Genomic DNA, 20,428 nt, shown 5'->3' on the forward strand with positions numbered 1-20,428 from the left:
TGATCCATTAATACCTTAGTGGTCCCATGGTCATTTTCTTTCTCTTAACTTAGTTAATCCTTGTTAATACCAGAAGATAACACTGGCTAGTGGTGAAATAGAAAGCAAATAAATGATGCTCTGAGTCCAAGGCAGACTGAGGACTACTGTGAGCTAATGTCACAAAGAAGCAAAAGAGACCAAATGGCCAATAAGAAAACAGGGTTGCAGACTTCGCTCGTGGTCCAGTGGTTAAGAATCCACCTGCCATTGCAAGGGGCATGGGTTCGATCCCTGGTCTGGGAGGATTTCACATGCTGTGGAGCAACTGAGCCTGTGTGCCACAACTTCTCCGCTTGTGCTCTGCAGGAAGAGAAGCCAGCACAATAAGCCCAAGCACCTCAACTGCAGAGCAGACCCCACTTGCCACAACTAGAGAAAGCCCGTGCAGCAAGGAAGACCCACTATACCCAGAAAAAAATAAATAAAATTTAAAGAAAAGAAAATATGATTGCTTAGGGCAGCAAGAAGAATTACCCAAAATTCCAAATTTTAGAAACTATAAAAACTGGCTGCTATTAGTTCAGTCTGCTACAACAAAGATACCATAGACTGGATGACTTTAACAACATTTACTTCTTATAGTTCTGGAGACTGGGAAATGCACAATCAAGGTGCCTGGCAAGAGTGTGCTTCCTGATTTGAGATGGCCTTCTTGCTCTCCTAACAGGGGAGAGCTGAGATAGAGAAGCAATTTCTCTCATATCTCTTCTTCTAAGGGCACTAATCCTATTCATGAGGGCTCTACTCCCATGACCTCAATCCTTCCAGAAGCCCCCACCGCCACATACTGTTTCACTGGAGATGGAACATCAACACATGGATTTCCCAACATATGAATGTCCCAACATACGGGACACAAACATTGGCTTTATAAGTTCCTAAGTGGAGACTGGTAAAGACTGGTTATTCTAGTTACTGTCTTTGATGAGTCTGAAAGATCTAGTCTAATTTGTCACCAGAGTTGTGACAGTAGTCTAATCTCTAGGGTGAGAGCTTGGTCAAGCTGTGTCTCTTTGGACTCCTCTTTTTCAGATTAGAGCCTGGAAGGCTAGGTATGCTACTGTATGGGTATCCTGTGGCTGCTGTTAAAAATGATCACAAACTCTGGCTTAAAACAATAGAAATGTATTCTCTCAGCTTTGGAGGCCAGAATTCTGAAATCAAGGTATCAAGAGGACTGTGCTCCCTCCAGAAGTTCTAGGAGAGCGTCTCTGTTCCTTGCCTCTTGCAGTTTTGGGTTTCTGTCCTCATTCTTTGGCTTATGGTTGCTCACACCAGTCTCTGCCTCCATCTTTGCATGACCTTCTCCTCTGTGTCTGTGACTCCTCCTCTTGTGTCTCTTATAAGGACACTTGCCATTGGGATCAGGGCCTATTTTGGTTATCCAGGATGGTCTCATCTCAAGATCCTTAACTTAAATTACATCTGTAATTTCCAAATAAGGTAACATTTACAGGGCTTGGGTATCAGGAAAAAGACAGAATTATAGTTGGGAGATTTCAATGCTTCTCACTCACTGAGTGATAAAATTAACCAGAAAATCAGCAAGGGTATAGAAGAACTCAACACCACCGACCAACAGAACCTAGTCAACATTCATATAACGCTTCATCCAACAACAGCATGATACACATTCTTTTAAAGTGTCCAGAGAAACCAAACCATATCCTGGGTCATAAAGCAAACTTTGAAATTAAAAAGAATGTGATTTATAGAAAGGGTATTATATAACTATGATGGAGTCAAACTAGAAATAAATAACAGAAGTCTGGGCTTCCCTGGTGGCTCGGTGGTAAAGAATCTGCCTGCCAATGCAGGAGATGTGGGTTCCATCCCTGATCCGGGAAGATCCCACGTGGCCAGCAGCTAAGCCCGTGCACCACAACGATTGAGCCTCGGATTCTAGCTGCAACTACTGAGCCCAAGTGCTGCAACTGCTGAAACACACACGCCCTAGAGCCTGTGCGGCGTGACAAGAGAAGCCGCTGCGATGAGAAGCCTGCGCATCACAACTAGACGCTAGGCCTTAGAGAGAGGCCGGTGCAGCAACAGAGACCCGGCACGGCCAAAAATAAATAAATACAATTTTTTTTCTTAAAGAGAATCATAAAGGGGTAGCCTCAAGTTCTGCGCGTAAGTTCTGCCCAAATCTTTGGCTAATTCCTAAACTACATGCGCATGAGAGATCCAAAAAGTTCATCTATGGCTTTAAAAACTAAACAGAGATTTCAGCTGCTACCAACTGCAGGGGAGGCTGAGTGTGGAGTTTGAAGTAGGCCCAGTTAACCTCCCGTCAAAACAAATAATCAAGACTCTTTGGAAAAACAGAACAGAATCCAGAGTTTCTACAGTGATTATTTATGCTTTGAATAAAACCCCAAATCACTAGACAAAGGGGAAAACTTGCATGACTCATACGTAATCAGTGCAGACTAACTTCAAGATTCTGCAGATACTGAAGTTAGCAAAGGAAGATTATAAAAGTTATTAGGACTAAGCTTACTTTTTCTTTATGACCTTAAACAAATAAGAGCTATCAGTAAAAAAAGCAAAAGTATAAAAATAGAACCAAATGGAAATTCTAGATTTGAAATATAAATAAAATATCTAATGGATACACTTAAAAGAATACTGGTTATGATGTCATAATAAGTGAACATAAAGAGAGATAATTAGAAATTATCCAGTCTAAAGAACAGAGGATAAAAGACCAGTGGGGGGGGTGGAGAACAGAACAGAAAAGGGACTTCATGACTTATGGGAACAATATAAAAAGTTCTAATATATGAGTAATTGGAATCCTAGAAGGAAAGCACAGAGAGAATGAGGCAGGGGAAAAAATAGTTGAAGGAATAATAGCTGAAAATTTGCCAAATTTATAGATTCAAGAAGCTCGGCAAACCCTAAGCAGAACAAATACAAAGAAAACCACACCTGTGATATCCTTTGTAAATTTTCTGAAAACCAAAGATGAAGAGAAAAACAGTTTAAAAACATATACAAGAAAATACAAATGACCACTGACTTCTCTTCAAAAGTATTTGTGTTTCCAAACACAGCATCATTGTGTTTTAGCATAATTCAATTTTAGCACAGCACCAACTAGAAAAGACAGGGTAAGATGTCCATGACACGAGGCCCTTAACAGAATGATCCTTCAGAGAAGATCAAAGAAACCAGTTACTCCACAGTGAAATGACTAAAAAGCTAGTTAAGAAAATAAAATTTTGCCTTCATTGTATAAATACAAATAAGCACTAGGTAGTCATACCAATCCTTAAAAAGCCAGGGTAGAAAACTGGTAGCAGAGAGTTTAGAAAAAGGAGAGCTGATTAAATTGGATTATCATCCTGACAGCCCCTTTTTCTAATCTCTAGTCAATGCTGCCTCCCTGGGGGTTTATTTTCTTTATATTCTTTGTATATCAAAGGGGTTACTTTTCAGGTGCTATGGACCTGATCTAGGACTAGAGTTAAACGACTTAAAAGAAAATTTTGTAACTCTCCTGAGGATCAAGATCAACATACGGAAAAAAAAAAAAAAAGGAAATAATAGACATTTCTGAAATTGAAGTTTCATCAGAGACATTCAAACAAATCAACTTATAGATGTATTTTAAAACTACCTTCAAAATGGTTGGAAATAGAAAGCAAAAATCAAATAAAAAACATTTATCAGAAGTGGAATTTAAAAGGTTATACTGATTCTTACAAAATTTAATAACGTATTAGGATAAAAACATCTTAGAGAACCAAAGATAGAACTTCTTAGAAAGCCTGTATTCTCAACAACCTTTTACATTAAAGTTACAAAAACTGGTTCTAACAATGGCACTGGACTGAAGGTCTTAAGCCTTTGAAATCTCTAACCCCTATTCCCTGTCCTGACTTCTCTTCCTTACTCTAGATTTCCATTCACCAGTGTCTCAGGGTCAGAGGAAGTATGTTACCGAAAAGAATCTTCCTAACTTCAGTATTCCCAGCACTATTATTTCATGTTTTGCCATAACTGTATAACCCTCCTACTATTAATGCTAATTAGTTTTCTTTGTATGGACTCACACTTATTTTACTTGTATAAGACTTAAAATTATAGCTACAATTGGAAAAGCAATATAATGGGCTGTCACTAAAATGATAGATGGATAAAGTATGAAACATGATTATTAAGTTCTAATTAGATTTTATTGTCTTCTAAAGTCTGAGACATGATCTCCTGGACAGAACAAAGAGTGACGTTTAAAAAAATAAATAAAAAATTAAAAAAAAAAGAGTGACGTTAAATAACAATATCTAACTGAGCTGTTCTCATTGATAATAAGAAAGACTTTTAAAGGATTAAGAGAACTGAGATTTATATAGTGTTGATAGTGGCAGAGTAACCACCACCGGAATAACTCTCACACTGCTAACAGTTATAAACTGTGGACAAAATGTAATCAACTATTTGAAGATACTGGAGAGGGGCCACAGCAGGCGAAAACTGGAGGTGCCTTCAAGCCTTAAAAAGGGGAACTACACTCACTAGATGAAATCCACTCACACAGGATGTTCCCGTGTCTAGGCTGCATGGGGCAGCTAGACCTGCAGCAGATAATCTGCAGTTTTATTGGCTTGTGGTGTCAGGGCTAAAAAGCTAATAGAGGAACTAAAACTGAATAGTAAAAAATATGATCTCCCAACAGAAGGATAGAAAGGAGAAATAAAGGAATAAAAAAGAGCCAAGACAGAGAGAAAATAGCAAAAACAGTGGAACTGAATTGAACACACCAGGAATTACATCAAATGTAAATGAATCTAACAAACCAATTGAAAGACTGGAATTATCTGACTAAATAAAAAAGGAAGACCTAACTATGTGCTATCAACAAGAGACACAAATGCCCTGGTGGCACAGTGGGTGCAAGTCCGCCTGTCACTGTGGGGGACATGGGTTCGATCCCTGGTCTGGGAGGATTCCATGTGCTGTGGAGCAGCTAAACCCAAGAGCCACAACTGCCAAGCCTGAGTGCTGCAACTGCTGAAGCCCATGCACCAAGGGCCCGTGCTGCACAAGAGAGGCCACCACAGCGAGAGGTCCATGCCCCACAATGAAAAGTGGACCGCACGCACCACGGCTGGAGAAAGCCCGAGTGCAGCAGTGAAGACCCAGCGGAGAAAGCCCGAGTGCAGTAGTAAAGACCCAGCACAGCCAAAAATAAATGAATAAGCATTAAAAAAAAAAAAAAGACCCACCTTAATACAGGACAAATTCAATTTAAAAACAACATGTATTACCAGCGATAAAGAGGAATATTTTATAATGATAAAGGGATTGTTTCACCAGGAAGACGTATAATTCTGAAATGTATGAACCTAATAGCAGAACTTCAAAGCATTAAAGGAAAATCTGATAGAGCTAAAGAGAGAAAAAGAGAAACTCACAATCATAGTTGGAGATTTTAATATCCCATCTCAGAAATGAATAGAATTAGACCAACACACAACCACACTCAAAAAACTAGGATATGAAGAATATGAAAAAACATCATTAAGTAACTTCACCTAATTACATAGTTAACATTTATAAAACATGTTATCCAGCAACTGTGGAGTAGCGGAATACATGTTCTTTCAAGTAAAAATGGAAAATCATGATACGCATTATTTTACGTCATGAATTCATAATTCTCAATGAACTTCAAAAGAAATTGCCATTTTACCTAATCTATTCCCTGACCACAAATAATTCAACTAGAAATCAACAACATTAAGATAACTAGAGAAGTCTCAGATATTTGGAAATTGAACTGTGCACATATAAATAATCCATGAATCAAAGAAATCACAAAGGAAAAATTACTTTGGACAATGATGAAGAAAGTACAATGCTTATTGTACTTATCCCCTTATTGTATTGTTATCCCCTGCTTTTCAAAAGTTTGCTTTATAACCACTTCGCTTTTACCTGTTTTTCACAGTGGAAAGAAAGCCAAAGAGGATTTTCACTTTTACCAAAAAAGAAGATGAAAAATGACAGTAACATTCAGCACTTATTTTGCAGCCAGCCACCAACCACCATTATAAAGGTGGCGAGCAACTGGAAGCAGCTACAGGGGCCCCACCAACCTTCCCCGGGAACAACAGTCAGCATCTCGGCAACAACCCGCCAGATTTGAACTGTCTGTGCTGTATCTCAGTTTATTTTGTGCACTGGTTAGCAAGGTGTGTCCTAAGGTAATTGCTTCTTCACCCCATTTCAGGTTGTGAAACATTTCAGAGGAATGCTCTACTTTCAGACAGCGAAGGGAAAACCTATGTTAGAACAGGTGAAATGAAACAATGGCAACAGAAATTAGAATGAACGGTGATTGCCTGTGAAACGCGGGGATTACCTGAAACATGGCACTCAGGCATGACACGTTCTTAAGTTAGGAAACGCTTGACTTGATCTGACTTCTTTAGGAACAGATCATCTGAGCCCATGGGCAGTAGTCCATCATCTCCTATGACTCCCAATATTATATCTTCAACCAAAACTTTTCCTCTGAGCTCAAAACTTGTATATTAAACCATCTACTTAATGTCATTTTGAATATAACATACCACAATAGATCTCCGATTCCCTCCTCAAAAGCCACTCATCTCCACATCTTTCCGTCTCAGTAAACAGCATCATTGTCTACTCCGTTGCCCAAGCTAAAAATCAAGTGTTATTCCTGATTTCTCTGTATCCCTTATTTCTCACATCTAATGTGTCACCAAATACTGTTGCTTCTACTTCCACACATAGGTCACAAGCCCATCTACTTCTGTGCATTGCCACTACCACTGTTCTTGGCTAAACTCTTGGCTAAAATCCCTCTGGATACTCCAGTGACTTCCTCAATTATATATTTACACAGAACCACGGCAGTTTTTTAGATCATTCTAAACTTGGATCATTCTCCAGTTTAAAAATCCTTCCAGGGGCTTGCCTGGTGGATCAGTGGCTAAGACGCTGAGATCCCAAAACAGGGAGTCTGGGCTTGATCCCTGGTAAGGGAACGTAAAGTGTTAGTCGCTCAGTCTGACTTTGAGACCACAACTGAGCAACTAACACTTTCCCTGACCAAGGATCAAACCTAGACCTCCTGCACTGGGAGCTCAGAGTCTTGGGGAACTAGACCCCAAATGCCGAAACTAAGAGCCGGCGTTAGCCAAAAAAAAAAAATCCTTCATTAGCTTTCCCTTCCTCCAGTCCTGCCTGCCTCCTCCATCTCATCCTAATCCAGTGACCGCCGTGCTCAAACGTGACCAGAACCTCAGACTCATAGCCATCCCGAAGTCTTTGCACAGGGTCTTTCGTCTGCTTGAAAGGACCTTTGTACTCCAATTCCTTTTCTGCCTTCAAGTCTAAATTCAAATGTCACCTCCCTTGAGCCTGTATTACATTCAGAGGACTGTCCTCCACTCTATTATATCTCAGGACGCTTTGTCTTCACAGCCGCTCTCAGAATCTCAAGTTTTCATGGTTACTTGTTTACAGTCCATCTCACTCACTGCTCCCAACGTACACACGCGCACACTCATGTACGCATGCATGTGCACACCCACATCCAAAACCTACCTGGAATGTAAAGTCTAGAACAGAGATCCCATCTGTCTTATTCACGGTCCTCATCTTAGTACCATGGATGGTACAGCGGTTTAGAACATATCTCCCACTTGGCATTTATTTTGAATTAAAGGCACTGGAGAAACAGCCAGTACAAGAAGGACACTCGCACCTTCCTTTGTCCCCTAAGCAGGAGATAAATCTCCCATGTGATAAAAAACAGGAATGAAATAATGCCATTTGCAACAATATAGATATACCTAGAGATCATCATACTAAGTGAAGTCAGAAAGACAAATACCAAATATCATTTATATGTGGAATCTAAAATAAGACACAAATGAACATATCTATAAAACAGAAACAGACTCAGACATGGAGAACAGACTTGTGGTAGCCCAAGGGGGTTGGGGAGACAAGGACTGGGAGCTTGAAATGTGCAGATGCTAACTAGCATAGAGGATGGATAAACAAGATCCTACAGTACAGAACAGGGAACTATATTCAATATCCTGTGACAAACCAGAATGCAAGAGAATATGAAAAAGACTAAATATAACTGAGTCACTTTGCTGTACAGCAGAAATTTAAAAAAAAGCAAAACTCCCTTATGAAAGGCACCCTCAGTGTACCTGGAATAGGCATCCTCACCACCAGATACAGGGAATTTAGGGCCAAAAAAGCTGGATAAACAAATCTTGTTACTTCCTCACCATTTATTACTTCCAGCCCAAACCCCTTTGTCTTGTCAATTCTTCAGAAATCTATTATTTCTTTGTCTAAAAGTTATAAAAGCATCCTGCTCTGGTCATGTCTTTCAGTCTCTTATCTTTGCAGGGCTTTTGTACAGGAATGGAATTAAATTTTCCTCTTGTTAATCTTTTCATTACAGGGGTTGGGAAGATCCCCTGGAGAAGGGATAGGCTATCCACTCCAGTATTCATGGGCTTCCCTGGTGGCTGAGACCGTAAAGGATTCTCCTGCAATGTGGAAGACCTGGATCCTTGGGCTGGGAAGATTCTGGAGTGAGGGCATGGCAACCCACCCCAGTATTCTTGCCTAGAGAATCCCCTATGGACAGAGGAGCCTGGTGGGCTACAGTCCATGAGATTGCAAAAGTTGGACACAACTGAGTGACTGAGCACAGCACTTATTCAAGAACCTAGAAGGGTAGAGGCAAAATTATTTTTCCCCTCTACAGTGACATATAGTGAATATTGAATAAATTAAGGTAATACCTGGGGATGCCAGGACAGCAACTGAGAAGTTTCTTGGTTAAAATACATAGAATATCTCTGTCCTGACAGTCTCCTTTTTCTTAAAACCTAGCAAGGCTTCTTTTCTTTCAGTGAGAAAGAGGCTACATTTGTCACTTTCATTTCTGACAATTGTATAAAGGAAGAATCACCCCACACAACTTGGGAGAAAAAATAAGTCTCCGGACTGTTTTTTAGGCTTTTTTAAGGCCCCTATATATAGGGAGGTGAGCTTCCCAGGTGGCTTAGTGGTAAAGAATGCCAGTGCAGGAGATGCATCCATGGCTTCGATCCCTGGGTTGGGGAGATTCCCCAGGAGGAGGAAATGGCAACCCACTCCAGTATTCTTGCCTGGAGAATCCCATGGACAGAGGAGTCTGATGGCCTACAGCCTGTGGAGTGGCAGAGTCGGACATGACTCAGCGCCTGAGCACACACATGGTTGAAGGGAGAAGAAGAAACTCAATGAGTTTCAGAACGAGTACAGATGAATACAGAATGAAAGAGACTATGGAGTGGCTGAATCCTCTCCCTGCCTCTTATCCCCCTGCCGCCAATCCCTCATTCCCCACCCACACAGCTGCTTCCTGGTCAGCGGGAGACCTGAACACACACACACAGCCATGTCGTTCCCCTACTTGCAATTCCTTAATGGCTTTCAATCTACCACTGAATAAATTTTCAAGAATTTCACCCCAGCTCAGTTACTGATTGGTTGTTATTTGCTTGTCCTTTCATGTGACAGCCTGTTTTTTACTTCTGAAAACTCCAGCATCCACCATGTACTCTTATCTCTTGGTTTCTTTAATCCCTTTCCCAAGACTGGCTGCCGAATGGGGCGTATTTCCCCAGGAAGCTACATAGCCCCCTTTACAGGCAATCTTTCTCACTTCCTCTGCCCACGCTAAAGATGCCAGTGTTCCTGGGGCTTGTTTGAGGTGCCCCACATGCTCTCTGTGATCACATCCAACAGGCTTGTCTCTTTTCTCTCCTTTCCTCCTCTACTCATCCCTCTTTGGGCCAAGTCTTTAGAGTTATAAGAAAGCCTTCCCTGGTGGTCCAGTGGTTAGGACTCTGCAGTCTCAGTGCAGGGGGCCCAGGTTCAGTCCCCAGTCAGGGAACTAGATCCTACACGCCGCAAAGAACAATTCGCCTGCAGCAACTAAAGATGCCAATGCTGTGACTAAGACACAGCGCAAAGAAATAAATGCAGTTTTTTAAAGGCAAATAATTTCAGAGGCAGAGTAAAGGTAAATGTCACCTGGGAGCAATGTATTTGTTTATCCCCTTTCTCCCTATAAGCTGGGACACCCTACAATTGGCCGAGGCTTCCGTCATTGCAGGGCAGCCCAGCTACAAACATCTCACTCTGCCCCTCGTTTTCGCACTTGGCCCCAGGCTAATTCCTGTTCTCAGAAAGTGTGCCAGAAATAGCAGATAGTGGGAAACAATAGGTACTCTTTGGTCTTAAGCGGTTTATTTGCATTTTGAAAAAGGTTCCTTCCTAGAAAATACCTGTCTCAAAGAGCTTTTGTCTTAGAAAGATCCTCGGAAAAATCGTTTTCTATCCAGCTTTCTAGACTTAGTTAGGTGTTACTTTTTCTGAGCCCCCATCAAGACTCGTTTCATTTCCTACTCCCCTGCCCCCAGTCATTAAAATCCTTGAGAATGGGGATTTAGTGCTGCCAAGGCCTAGCATGAGAATGGCACGGAGCTTCATTTTTTTGTACAAACTCTAAAGGGATTGGTAGTGGTTGCCTGGAGCTCAGAGAAGGACCATGATCCTGGGGAGATGGAGTACGGCAGCCCCCCCAGCATCAGAGCCCGGGGTAGGCTGCCCTCAAAGGCATATTGATGATTTTGGATTAAAGTTGCTTAAGAAATGGCCAACAAAAGAGGGATACTCTGACCCTCCTCTCTTTCTCCCTGAAAGCAGGAAATCTCTCCCGTGAAAAGTAGATTTCCTGCATCTGGAGGTCAAACACCCTTACTGCCAAAGATAGGAAATTCAGGCTGAGAAGCCTATTTACACAAACCTTTTTACCTCTTTAAGTTACTACCCCAAGCCCAAATTCTGTGTTGATTCTTCGCTAATTGGGCACCTAAGTTTCTTTGTCCTGCCAGTTCCTCACAAGTTTATTGTTTCTTTCTCTAAAAGGTATAAAAGCTGCCTGCTTTGGCCACTCCTTAGGTTCCATGAGAACTTCATGCACCTGGATTAAAACGTGCTCCTTTTTCTCCTAACCTGTTTTGTGTTAATTTGATTATTAGCCCAGTTATAAGAACCAAGAGGAGTAGAGGCGGAAATTTCCCCTCCCCACAGAGTGAAATGAATTAATGGTCACAGTGCTGCCACTAACATCCTTCATCCTGGAGGGGAGATGTCTGAGTTTCCTGAGGACCAACAATCACTCTGTAGACCTCAGGCTTTTCTGGGGGAACTCTCGCTTCCCTCCAGCCTCTACAGGAATGACTTAGTGAAGCTCTCAACTCTCAGGCCTGGCCCCTCATCACGACCACCTGGCCAACTCCGGTGTTGGCAGATGACACCCCACCCGCTTCCCACACCCCACCTACCATAAATGAGGAGAGTTGTGTGAATTTTCCTACCTCTCCGTGGCTGATTTCAGCTCATTTGTCTCCAACTTTGATACAAAAGGCTTTGAGACTCCCCCCATCTCAGCCTTCAATTTTACTGTCCCTCTGGGCTACTTATTTCAACCTCCAGGTGACCCAGGGTTTGTCATTATTCCCAGGAATTTTAACGCCCTTGCAAATGACAGATTTCCTCAATCAAATTCTCCCTATCTCCAAACTCTTCTCACACTTCAGAACAGCTCCATTTGCAGAAAGGTCAGCTCTAATAATTTGACTCACTTTGCTGTCCTGTCCCCATCTTTCCAGCTTTCTCACTCGTTTATTTCCACAAGGCCTGCCATATATTTGATCAAACCTGCTGCTGCTGAGTCGCATCAGTCGTGTCCGACTCTGTGCGACCCCATAGACAGCAGCCCACCAGGCTCCTCTGTCCCCGGGATTCTCCAGGCAAGAACACTGGAGTGGGTTGCCATTTCCTTATCAAACCTGTCCTCTGGCAAATTGGTCACACAGAGATCTCATCTCTAGCCTAGGTCTCCTGTTCATTGCTTCAGCCCCTGGGGCAGCTGCCCTATACTCTTTAGGCCTCCTCTGGCAGCTAAACAACATTGTGAAAGATTATAGGACGATGAAGACTATAATTTTAAATGTATGATGTCTAGTTTAAGCTGGGTTTTCAATGCCCTTGTTGTTCAGTCACTAAGTCGTGTTTGACTCTTTGCGACCCCATAGACTGCAGCACACCAGGCTTCCCTGTCCTCCACTATCAATGCGCTTAGTTAATGTTCTTTTAGGATTCCAAGTCTGTGCCTTCATTAAATCCCACCATGGCTTAAACCTGAATCACTCACTCTTCTTATCACACCTTTTGCTCTACACTTACCTTTTTTGGCCGAGGATTCCGCCTCCTACTTCAGTCAGAAAAAAGGAGCAGTTTCTTGCCTAGGTCCCACCAACAAACACCTCTGCAGTTTCATCTGTTCTCAATTTACCTCCTTTTCTTGTTCAAGACTATTTTTCCCTGTCTCTGGTTTTGATCAGTGTTCTCAGAGTGTGGTTCCCAACACTTAGCTTTAGCCAAGGTCTCGGAACAAGTTAAAAATGCAAATGATTGTTGGCCCCACCCCAGACTTGCCAAATCATTCACTCTAGGGATGAGCCCAGCAGGCTGTTTTAACCAGCCCTCCAGGCTAGTCTGAGGCAACTGAAGGATTTGCTCTTTCTTTTGTCTGCATTCTCTTGTTTGCATTATATTTCCTCTGGGAATTTATTTTGTTAAAAAAGACGCTACAGGCCCCAGATGGAGTCGCTTGAGCAAACCAAGACTCAGCACCTAGCCTGATAGAAGTTTTAGCTCTCCCAGGAATGTAATCTTTAACCGGTCTAGAATTACCTGGTCAGCACTGTAATCCACCCAGTAGACCCCTTCCGTCCCCTCTAAGAAGGTAACCTTGCCTGAAACAATGCACTCTTTCTTTATCTCTCTCCCTTTTCTACCCTTTTGTACAGTCTTCCATTCTTTACAGCTCCTCAGAGCTCCTCTCTACTGATCAGTATGCGCCCGATTCATGAATTGTGAAATAAAGCCAATTTCGATCTTTATATTTACTCAGTTGAATTTTGTTTCTTAACAGTTCTAAGGAAATAATCTAAAATCAGGTCATGATTTTATACTCAGAGATGTTCATTACAGTATTATTTATAACTGGGAAACATTAGAAACATGCCCAAATGGGATAGTTATTAAGGAGAGACAATGTCATATAAGCAACAACTAAATGATATTTATCAAGTTATTTTTTATTATACAGGGAAATGATTATGTTCTAATATTAAATTTAAAAATTTTAAAGGAAATACGAAGTTGCTTAAAGGCTGGTTTACATCCTGACTTCAATACCAGCAATTAGCCACTTCCCCTTCCCCCCACTCCACTAAACCCACAGTAACAAGGGTTTAAACTGTTTGGTTTTTTTTTTTTTTTTTTTTGATTGAAGGATAATTGCTTTACAATGTGGTGTTGGTTTCTGCCATACAACAATCGGCCATACATTCCCTCCCTCTTGAGCCTCCCTCCACCCTCATCCCACCCCTCTCGGTCATCACAGAGTGCTGGCTAGGCCACCTGTGTTAGATAGCAGCTCCCCACTCACTGCATATTTCACACATGTGGTGTATATATGTCAGTGCTACTTTCTCACTTTGTCCCAACTTCTTCCCCTGCTGTGACCACAAGTCTGTTCTCTGTATCTGCATCTCTTATTCCTGTCCTGCAAATAGGTTCATCAGTACCATTTTTTCTAGATTCCATATATATGCATTAATCTATGATACTTGTTTTTCTCTAACTTACCCATTCTGCATAGCAGGTTCTAGGTTCATCCACCTCAGTTCAACTGATTCACATTCATTCCCTTTTATGACTGAGTAATATTCCATTGTTCATTTGTACCACAACTTCTTTATCCATTCATCTATATCAATGGACATCTAAGTTGCTTCCATGTACTGGCTATTGTACATAGTGCTGCAATGAACATTGGGATATATATGTCTTTTTTAATTAAAACAGAAAACCACAAGATCAAAGAAATTAGGAGAGGAAAAGGAACAACATTTTAGGAGCTGGTAAAGAAAGGGTAGGATGATAACCATCTTAAGAAAATGGGTTCTTCTGACAGGGAAGGATTCCCAAAAGACTCAGAAACTGGCAACATTGTAATAGCTTTCTGAAAAGGGGCACAAGTGAGCTACAAACAGAAGGAAAGGTTGAAATTCAGTGTAAGAAGCAGTTGGAGCCCCAGGCTGGTACCCTCAAATGGCTACCTCACCCCTGAGACAGATGTTTATCATTTGCAGAGATTAATGTAAAGGGCCACTGAAGTAAGGGACTCTACCCTGAAAACTGGTGATTAATAACCGTTCACATATTGAAGATCAAAGCCCCCTACTTCTATCCCAATTTGGCTCTCAGACCAGGTAGTCAGCACATCAAAAGATTACTGTTAATTAAGGAAAACCACATATCGCAAGTTAAGGAATTTACTGCTTTTCTGTATATGGGGAAATGCAAAGTCTGGGTTCTTTGGAATTCTTCCTTTGATATGCACCTCAGCTATCTGGGGCAGCATCCTATGTTTTCTCACTCTGAGACACTGTGAAGGGTGTTTGCGGTGGCTGACTGTTAGAGAGGGGGGCATCCTGCCTCCCTTCTGAGTTCCCTCAGAGCTTACCTTCCCAGCAGCTGTAATATCATGGCTTGACGGCTGCAACATCCTCTGTTTACTGATAGGGCAGGCAGTGTTTTTCACTCACAGTCACTTACAACAGACTCATGCATGTAGGCAGTTGCCATTCTGATGGACTGATGGAGTTGCAAATGCCCGTGGAGTGTATTTCACTTCTACAATATTGATCACATATTAATAGCTACTTACTCCATGCCAGGCTCTCACTGTTTAACTTATGGGCCTGGATAGGTATTATTATTCTCTTATTAAGCTGTTGAGGAGACTGAAACACAGTGAGGTTAAGTAGCTTGTCACACAGCTTGAAAACAGTGAGTTGGAATTTGAGCTGAAACAGTCTAATTTGAGAGGCCTCTGGCTTTAGCCTTAAAACTTTAAGAGATACAGACTTAGAAGATAACTGTTATTAAAAAAAAAAAAAAGACTTAGAAGTCTTGAGGAACCTGAAAATGAAAACTACCCAAGAAGTATTTTATCAACTTAATTATTTAGAGAGGGAGAAAATCTTTAGGTGGTTAGATGGCTAATAAATTATATGAGTAAGCAGAGCAAAAGCTATTCAAGAATTAGCAGTAACATTTATGATTCAGCAGTTACTATAAGCAGCTGAATTAAATACAGATTTTAGATACCTAAATATCTATCTTATGTAAATCATATAGATGTATAAAATAGTATAGTCTTAAGAGGTATTAATACATGCGTCTTTATCATTTCAACACCAAAGGAATGCAGGCTGGTTCCCTTTCACTGCTGAGGCTGTGTAGAAGGAGCTGCCTTTTGGAGATACTCAAACTGAGGAAAGTGCAAGACTTAGGAGATAGTGGAAAGGACGGGGACCGTGTGCTGTTTTGTCTACAGAGAATTATAAGAATGGCTTCCAGGTGTTGGATGCTAGCTCTTGCAAGGCACTCTTTGGAGTTTTACATTCATTCCTAACCATCACTGTATTCTTGTGAATATAGTGATTCACAAGGACTATATTCTTGTGAAATCATGAGCCTTGTATCCATCTTATATATTGGGGATGTGTATCCAACATGGTACAGCTCCTAAACTAAAATTGAGGACTATCTCTGTTCCAAAGATGAAATCAGCAGATCACATCTGATGGAACAAGGGCCCAGAGACCATCTTCGGAGCAGTGGAATCAACTTGTGCTGTTTTGTTGATTACCTCTTAAAAATGCTCACCTGGAATTCGGGACGCAGACAGCAAGCTGGTCTCGTCATGGATAATTGGTATGATTCCTTCAGAGCCTGGTGGGATCCAGAAAGACCCCACTGGGCTGAGAAGATAGAAAACTCTACCTAGTAGGCTTATCTAAAGATATTAGTTTATCTATTTATTTTTAACCCATATCTCCATTTTAAAAAAGGATTTTATTATTCATTTCTGTTTATTTTTGGCTGTGCTGCTGCATGTGGGCTTTCTCTAGTTGTGGCAAGTGAGGGCTATTATCTAGTTGCGCTGCTCAGGCCTCTCACTGAGATCACTTTTCTTGTTGTAGAGCACAGGCTCTAGGCACTCAGGCTCAGTAGCTGTGGTGCATGGGCTTAGTTGCTCCATAGCCTGAAGATCTTCCTCGACCAGGGATTGAATTCATGTCTCCTGCGCTAGCTGGCAGATTCTTAACCACTAGACCACCAGGGAAGCTCCATATCTTCCCTTTTTCGGTCAATTATTTTTTAAAATTGAAGTATAGTTAATTTACAATGTTGTGTTAGTTTCAGGTGTATGGCAAAGTGATTTAGTTATACATATATGTCCCAGGTGGTATGTATAGTGATAAAGAACCTGCCTGCCAGTGGAGGAAGGATAAGAGACATGGGTTTGATCCCTGGGTCTGGAAGAACCCCTGGAGGAGGGCATGGCAACCCATTCCAGTATTCTTGCCTGGAGAATCCCATGGACAGAGGAGCTTGGCAGGCTACAGCTCATAGGGTCCAACAGAGTTGGACATGACTAAAGCGACTTAGCACATACATATGTATGTGTGTATCTGTGTGTGTAAAGATCTTTTTTTTTTTTGTACAGTTCTTCTGTGTATTCTTGCCATCTCTTCGTAATATCTTCTGCTTCTGTTAGGTCCATACCATTTCTGTCCTTTATCGAGCCCATCCTTGCATGAAATGTTCCTTTGGTATCTCTGATTTTCTTGAAGAGATCTCTAGTCTTTCTCATTCTGTTGTTTTCCTCTATTTCTTTGCATTGATCGCTGAAGAAGGCTTTCTTATCTCTTCTTGCTATTCTTTGGAACTCTGCATTCAGATGTTTATATCTTTCCTTTTCTCCTTTGGCCACCTCATGCGAAGAGTTGACTCATTGGAAAAGACTCGGACGCTGGGAGGGATTGGGGGCAAGAGGAGAAGGGGACGACAGAGGATGAGATGGCTGGATGGCATCATTGACTCGATGGACGTGAGTCTGAGTGAACTCTGGGAGTTGGTGATGGACAGGGAGGCCTGGCGTGCTGTGATTCATGGGGTCACAAAGAGTCGGACACGACTGAGTGACTGATCTGATCTGATCTGTGTGTGTGTGTGTGTTTTCTTTTTCAGGTTCTTTTTCTGTATGGGTTATTACAAAATATTAAGTACAGTTCCTTGTGCTATACAGTAAATAGTCCTTCTTTATGTTTTATATTGAGTAATGTGTATATGCTAAAGATACTAGATTGCAATAAGTACATTTTCAACTAAAAAAGTACAAGTAATTTTTGAGGTATTGTACAAATAAGCAAAACAAAGATAAAATATAAAGCACCTGCTATTGGGGAGGCAGGTGGGAGGGGGATTCAGGATGGGGAACACATGTACACCCATGGCTGATTCATGTCAATGTATGGCAAAAACCACTACAATATTGTAAAGTAATTAGCCTCTAATTAAAATAAATAAATTAATTTAAAATAAAAAAATCACCTGCTATCTAATCACCCAGTGACAAAGTTAATATGTTATTATAGATCATTCCAGGCATCTTTTCTGTTTCTCTTTTCTCTCTCTCATGCACGTTTGTTTGCTTCGCACCAGGTCTTAGTCGCTGCATGTAGGACCTGGCCCCTGACCAGGGATCAACTCAGGGCCCCCTGCACGGAAGAGCAGAGTCTTAGCCACTGCACCACCAGGCAAATCCCATGTGTTTTTTTTTTTTTTAGTTGACTTTTTTTAGGTAATAATATCAATTTGGAATATTGGGGATCTATTAAAAATTTACACAGTTTTATTCAATGTACTGTAGACTAAAAAAAAAATTCATAACCTAAAAGTTAAGAGTTGTGATTTATTTAGCAGGAATTTTTAGGACTTTAAGCCTGGGAGGCAGCATGTCAAATAACCCTGAGATAATTGCTCCAAGGATGTGAGGGAGGAGCCAGGATATATATAAGTTCTGCAACAAAGGGCAGTAGTCTGAACAACAAAAGATTATTGTTAATTTAAAAAACTCAGATATGTGAAGTTAAGTAATTTAGTGCTTTTCTAGGTATGGAAAGATGCAAGTCTGGGTTCAGTGAAGTCATCCCTTTGATATGCACCTTAGCTATCTGGGGCCAGTAGGCTGTATATTCATATCCTGAGTTTCCTTACAGCTCAACATGGAGAGTGGCTGGAGTCTGATAGCTGTTCAGTTCAGTTCAGTCGCTCAGTTGTGTCGGACTCTTTGCGACCCCATGGACTGCAGCACACCAGGCTTCCCTGTCCATCACCAACTCCCAGAGTTTACTCAAACTCATGTCCATTGAGTCAGTGATACCATCCAACCATCTCATCCTCTGTTGTCCCCTTCTTCCACCCTCAATCTTTCCCAGCATCAGGGTCTTTTCAAATGAGTCAGCTCTTCACATCAGGTGGCCAAAGTATTGTAGTTTCAGCTTCAGCATCAGTCCTTCCAATGAATATTCAGGACTGATTTCCTTTAGGATTGACTGGTTTGATCTCCTTGCAGTCCAAGGGACTCACAAGAGTCTTCTCCAACACCACAGTTCAAAAGCATCAATTCTTCGGCGCTCAGCTTTCTTTTGGAGAAGGAAATTGCAACCCACTCCAGTATTCTTGCATAGAGAATCCTGTGGACAGAGGAGCCTGGTGAGTTGCTGTCCATAGGGTCACACAGAGTCGGACACAACTGAAGCGACTTAGCATGCATGCATGCATGCATTGGAGAAGGAATTGGCAACCCACTCCAGTATTCTTGCCTGGAGAATCCCAGGGACAGAGGAGGCTGGTGGGCTGCCGTCTATGGCGTTGCACAGAGTCAGACATGACTGAAGCAACTTAGCAGCAGCAGCAGCTTTCTTTATAGTCCAACTCTCACATCCATACATAACTACTAGAAAAACCATAGCCTTGACTAGACGGACCTTTGTTGGCAAAGTAACGTCTCTGCTTTTTAAATATGCTGTCTAGGTTGGTCACAGCTTTTCTTTCAAGGAGCAAGTGTCGTTTAATTTCATGGCTGCAATCACCATCTGCAGTGACTTTGGAGCCCAAGAAAATAAAGTCTGTCACTGTTTCCATTGTTTCCCCATCTATTTGCCATCAAGTGATGGGACTGGATGATAGCTGTTAGCTGTTAGCTGTTAGCTGGCAGGTATCCTTTCCTTCCTGAGTCCCCTCAGGACTTACCAGTTCACCATTGACTATAGCTGCAACCTCTGAAAAATGGAGACATCCTTTGTTTCCTGTTATGGCAGGCAATATTCCATTTATCAGTACTAAGACATCGTGGTATACAGTATCTATGAACATGAAAACTTGTGCAACCCAATCACAGTTATATAGTCCTTTTAAAATAACCAAGGCCTGGAGGCAGTAAGTATATTTATTTTGAGGGGAAAGCTGACTAGATTTTAAAATTTTAAGGAATTGAAAAATTGGTCCACTATCAACCCAGTCTCCTTAAAGCAATGTAAAAATAAAACACAGAAAAAGGCTAGGGAGAGTGGTTTAAACAAAGACAGTTAACAAAAAGAGTAAACCAAGGATGTAAGCACTTACCTGGGAAGTAGCTGGAATATATTATTACTTTTAGTGCTTCTTTCTCAGACCTGGCCTTTTTAATTTGAGTATTAAGATATAATACAATACTAATAACAACAATGATAATAGTTATAATCTATTAAGCCCATGGCAGGAGCCATCTATGAACTGAGCACTTTATATGCAGGCTCTTTTATCCGTTAAAACCTTACTCTTATTGTGGAATAATCTTAGTGAAATAAGGGCTAAGCATTCTGCTTTCTGAAGTAATGTAGAGGAGATAAAATAAATTTACCTCTATTTTTCCAAGTTCTTGGCTAAGACCCCTGACCCTCTTAATAAAGACAGGTTAACAGGAGAAAAATAAAACAATTGTAATTACATACATTCATACTGGAGCCTGGGCTTTCCCAGGTGTCACTAGTGGTAAAGAACCTAGCGGAAGCCAATGCAGGAGACATTGAGATGTGGATTCAATTCCTGAGTCAGGAAGGTCCCCTGGAGGAGGGCATGGCAATCCACTCCAGCCTTCTTGTCTGGAGAATCCCATGGACAGAAGAACCTGGCGGGCATAGTCCATAGGGTTGCAAAGAGTTGGGCACAACTGAAGCAACTGAGCAGCTGCAGCAGCATACTGGAGCCTAAGCTTTGAGACTCAAAAGGGAGCCAGACATGGACTTCCTTGGCGGTTCCCTGGTAGCTCAGATGATAAAGAATTTGCCGGCAA

The 20,428-nt window shown here is 41.5% G+C and overlaps 1 protein-coding gene and 1 long non-coding RNA gene across 7 annotated transcripts in view; one reads left to right on the forward strand and one right to left on the reverse strand.

Annotated features, from left to right (window-relative positions):
• Positions 1 to 14,906, reverse strand: part of CDCA7 (cell division cycle associated 7) — a 39,567-nt gene extending 24,661 nt beyond the window's left edge. Inside the window, exon 1 of one of the 6 annotated variants that reach the window (XM_055572201.1) lies at positions 14,705 to 14,906. In XM_055572201.1, the coding sequence (XP_055428176.1) occupies positions 14,705 to 14,746 (42 nt within the window). In that variant the 5' untranslated portion in view covers positions 14,747 to 14,906. The other 5 variants (XM_055572205.1, XM_055572204.1, XM_055572200.1 and 2 more) reach the window with 5 other exon arrangements.
• A 391-nt stretch (positions 14,907 to 15,297) lies between these two features.
• Positions 15,298 to 17,897, forward strand: LOC129646285 (uncharacterized). Its single transcript, XR_008711828.1, has 3 exons — positions 15,298 to 15,960; positions 17,035 to 17,140; positions 17,755 to 17,897. It is a non-coding gene; the product is annotated as an uncharacterized LOC129646285 (long non-coding RNA).
• Positions 17,898 to 20,428: the final 2,531 nt, after the last annotated feature.

Source organism: Bubalus kerabau, chromosome 3 (genome assembly GCF_029407905.1).
Source record: "Bubalus kerabau isolate K-KA32 ecotype Philippines breed swamp buffalo chromosome 3, PCC_UOA_SB_1v2, whole genome shotgun sequence".
Classification (NCBI taxonomy): domain Eukaryota; kingdom Metazoa; phylum Chordata; class Mammalia; order Artiodactyla; family Bovidae; genus Bubalus; species Bubalus kerabau.